Source organism: Cryptomeria japonica, chromosome 2 (assembly GCF_030272615.1).
Source record: "Cryptomeria japonica chromosome 2, Sugi_1.0, whole genome shotgun sequence".
NCBI classification, from domain to species: Eukaryota; Viridiplantae; Streptophyta; class Pinopsida; order Cupressales; family Cupressaceae; genus Cryptomeria; species Cryptomeria japonica.
In genome coordinates, this window is record NC_081406.1 from 198390379 (window position 1) to 198393931 (window position 3553).

General features: G+C 42.0%; 1 protein-coding gene across 1 annotated transcript; it reads right to left on the reverse strand.

Annotated features, from left to right (window-relative positions):
• Window positions 1-461: 461 nt before the first annotated feature.
• Window positions 462-2605, reverse strand: LOC131072780 (ankyrin repeat-containing protein At2g01680-like). Its single transcript, XM_058009038.2, has 3 exons — window positions 2051-2605; window positions 1531-1946; window positions 462-1430 (listed from the first exon to the last, which is right to left on the reverse strand). The coding sequence occupies exons 1-3, from the start codon at window positions 2532-2534 to the stop codon at window positions 462-464; spliced, it is 1869 nt and encodes a 622-aa protein (XP_057865021.2). The 5' UTR covers window positions 2535-2605.
• Between the last annotated feature and the right edge of the window lie 948 nt (window positions 2606-3553).

A 3553-nucleotide genomic window follows, 5' to 3' on the forward strand; every position in this document is an offset into this window, starting at 1 on the left:
ACAATCGTTTAAATTAATAACCTAGTCATCTTCACCCATTACAATACAAAAGAAAGTTGTTCCATGATTTGTGATTTATGCTCTTAGAAATGTGAGCTCAAACACATTATGAGATGGCTAGAATAAGAGCACAAATAAGATCCATGTTGAAATAATTGATCACGTATCATAATTATTTATTTAATAGACTACTTTTTTTATTATTAATCACAGTGCAGAAGTTAATTTAATCACAGTAAAACTTGGAAATTAAGTTGATTGAATACCATTATTATTAAACAAGAGTAGTGGTACTATAAAGATAAAGGAGAATATTAGTTATTTCATTTTCCACCTTGAAAAGATGGGGACCTCCACCGTGAGATTGAAGATAGAGACGGTGGAGACTTTTCAAAAGTGGAAATTGGGAAGAAATTCCTACTTTCTATCAAAGCCTCTAGCCATTGATAATATTTATGTGTTTACAGTGGATGGAAGCCGTTCCCTTCAGAGCTTTCAAAGTCTGAGTCAGAAGAAGAATGGATCCGTCTCCGAGGAAATCTCTCGCTCGTTTCCCCTGAATTCGCTTCACTTTCTTCTTCTCCCAAGTGTGTTATGATTGCCTCAGGGTCTCTTGATCTTGACCTTCCCACACGCTCACCATTTCTGCGCTTCTTACTTTTCCGGAGTCGGGCTTTCTTCATCTGATGGCCAGCAACCAGCCAGGCAAGAGAAGTGAACATAAACACCATGCTTCCTCCTCCAACACCACACATGCTAATTGCAACCCACATACTCTTCGGACCCACCACCACATAACCAGCAGCCAAAAAAGCCGAGGCAGTGCATCCAACAGCCACCCACATAATCTTGTTGATGAAGAACAAAAGCTTCATCAACACTTTCCTATGGAAGGGCACCACGGTCACCAGAATCAGAACTATAGCGAACGACGAGAATAAAGCCACGGTGTCAGTTATTACAAATACTTTGAAGGCGACGGTGTGTGCCATCACAGCAGTGCCTTCGTCCTCGCCGTCGTTTTTTAAGCCGCCTGGCACGGTGAACATGGCGGCGAAGGCCACTGTAGCGATGAGCACCGCCACCACAGTCACAGTGTTCCCTGCATTTTTAATTCCTTCTGTGTGCAGCTGCCGCAGTTCTTTTGCCATGCCGTTCACTCGATCACTCGTGTCGGCCGTCTGGAAATGATGAGCACGAACGTGGTGATTAATTGAGTTGACGCTGCGTTTGAGAGCGAAGTCGTCCCGCTTGAAGCGCTCCAGAGGAAGTTCGTAGGCGCGCTTCGCATCGAAATCCTTGAGCGCAGCCCCAATTATCAGGGCTCCCGAATGAGCCGGTTCTTCCTCCAAGATATCCAGGGCCGTCAGCCCTTGTTTGTTCACTGCGTTCACATTTACAGTCGTACACGTCACAAGCCACTGGACTATCTGCGAAGCCATCAATCTATTAATAAATAATTATATGACAAAGCAATAATCTCTGTGCACGGGAGGGCTACTTAATTTGTTGGCCACTCTGCTCGCTTACCTGCTTGAGTTTTTTCCTGGTAGCAACATGTAAAACTGTATTACCCTCGTTGTCTTTTGTCCTGATAAGCTTGGACGTGTCAAGAAGGTCAACCACGTGCTTGACAACTTCGATCTGGTTCGCCTCCACTGCAGAATGCAAAAAGGTTTCACCGGCTGTGGAGAGCATGTCGGCAGAGTCAGGCCTGAAGGACAGTATTTCATGAACAACGCTGAGCTGTCCTTTCATCGCTGTGATATGGAGAGCCGATCTGCCAGAGCCATCGAGCATGTAGCAAATCTCAGGATCGGCGGTTAACAATGCTCTAGTTACTTCCAGATGGCCGTGTGGCGCAGCTAAATGTAACGGGCTGCTTGCTTGATTGTCCACTTTTCCGACCAGCCCAGGTCTCGCCTTAATCAGCTCCTTTACTATGTCTGACCACACCATAATTAAACAAATTTGTCAAATTAAAGGTCTAATGTCTTCAGTCCATAAATTAACTAAAAACATCTCTCTTTTTTTTCTTAAATGAAAATACCTTCGTGTCCTCTGGTTGATGCAGCATGAAGAGACGTCCTCTCGTCTGGTTTTTCAGAGTCGAGGGCAAGCAAGGAAGCGACTTGAATCAATTCATTAACCACATGAACGTGGCCTTCCTTGCAAGCAACAAAGAGGGCCGTTTCATAATCCTGATTAACCTTGTAAGCAATACGTTGGTCTTTGTCCAGCAACACCTTCACAACAGCCGAATGTCCTTCTCTTGCAGCTTCGTGCAGGGCAGTATCCCGCTTACTATTGACGTAGGATAAGATTTCAGGTTTGATTCTCAAAATCTGAGACACGAAATCTGCCTGTCCAGCTCTTGCAGCCACATGTAGAACAGAATTATGGCTGGAATTTGTGAGCTGTTCCAGAACGTCAGCGCTCTCGTCTATTAAATCTCGAATGGCATTTATATTTCCCAAATGGGCAGCCTCAAAAACTCTCGAATCCATCAATTCCCACAGTTTCGTCTTTCCCATCTTCTGCCAATTTATAGTTATGATTGCCTAAAATTTCACGGAACTGAGCAACTTCGGCGATACAAGAAGAGTAGTATCCTGCGGCTACACCGTTCTTCATGTTTTCACGGCTCTCATTTTTCCCCTCATGGTTGTAATGGCCTTATTATTTTCTGTGGTTCTAAAGCTTAGACTATACTATTCACTAGACTTTGGGAAGTATATGGTAACAACGATGAAGCTTCTTTCTGATTGCATTTGTTTCCCCGTTGCTTCTCGTCACCTTCTATAAATAAAAGTCTCTCTTTTCTTGCAAAGTCTCTCTTCTATTTGGTTTCGTCTTCAATTTGGTTGCAAGGAAAGTAGAGCGCATACATTTTCTACATTCATTCTTTTTTTTTAAGAAGTGTTTTTTTCTCAATTCCATTTAGTTGCTTATTTTATTGTATATTATCCATTGAAAAAAAAAAGTTTATTTAGCTAGTTATTTATTTGATAAGTGTTATTTTCTTTATATAAATAGATGCTTGCCAAAACCTGTAGAACAACATCAAGGAGAAGCAAAAAAAAAAAACAACCCGCATGGGTTTGCGACTATTTTGGGTTTTCCCAACATCAAGAGCCATTTTCAACAATGACACCCTGTCGAACATGTAAGATTTGATTTGTTTGATTGTTTTTGTTTGCATTTTAATTAAAATAGGGTTTTTTAATTGATTTAAGTTTTGTTTAATTATTAATTTGATGTCAGATTCTTCAAGCAATCCCCAAAAACGAAATAGACAACAAAGACCTCCTCCTGCAAAAGCAACACAAGAAAACCCTGTTAACATTGCACAAGAGCAACAAGAAAACCCTCAAAATCCTGAAAATGCTGCTCCTCGATAACCACCACCACCCCAAAACCCTCCGTGTCCTCCATTAGATCATGTAGATGCCACACAAGAGGATCTCATCAATTGCCTTACACAAAATAGTGCCCAAATTTCTATATTGGTGAATAGGTTGAGGACCTGTAGGATTGAACACCACTCAACCCT

Excerpts from the sequence above, each read along its gene's own strand:
- LOC131072780 (XM_058009038.2), bottom strand. The coding sequence starts at position 2,534 with ATGGGAAAGACGAAACTGTGGGAATTGATGGATTCGAGAGTTTTTGAG. Across the intron at positions 1,947-2,050 it reads ATCAACCAGAGGACACGAAG|ACATAGTAAAGGAGCTGATT; the intron begins GTATTTTCATTT and ends TGGTGTGGTCAG. Across the intron at positions 1,431-1,530 it reads CCAGGAAAAAACTCAAGCAG|ATAGTCCAGTGGCTTGTGAC; the intron begins GTAAGCGAGCAG and ends ATGGCTTCGCAG.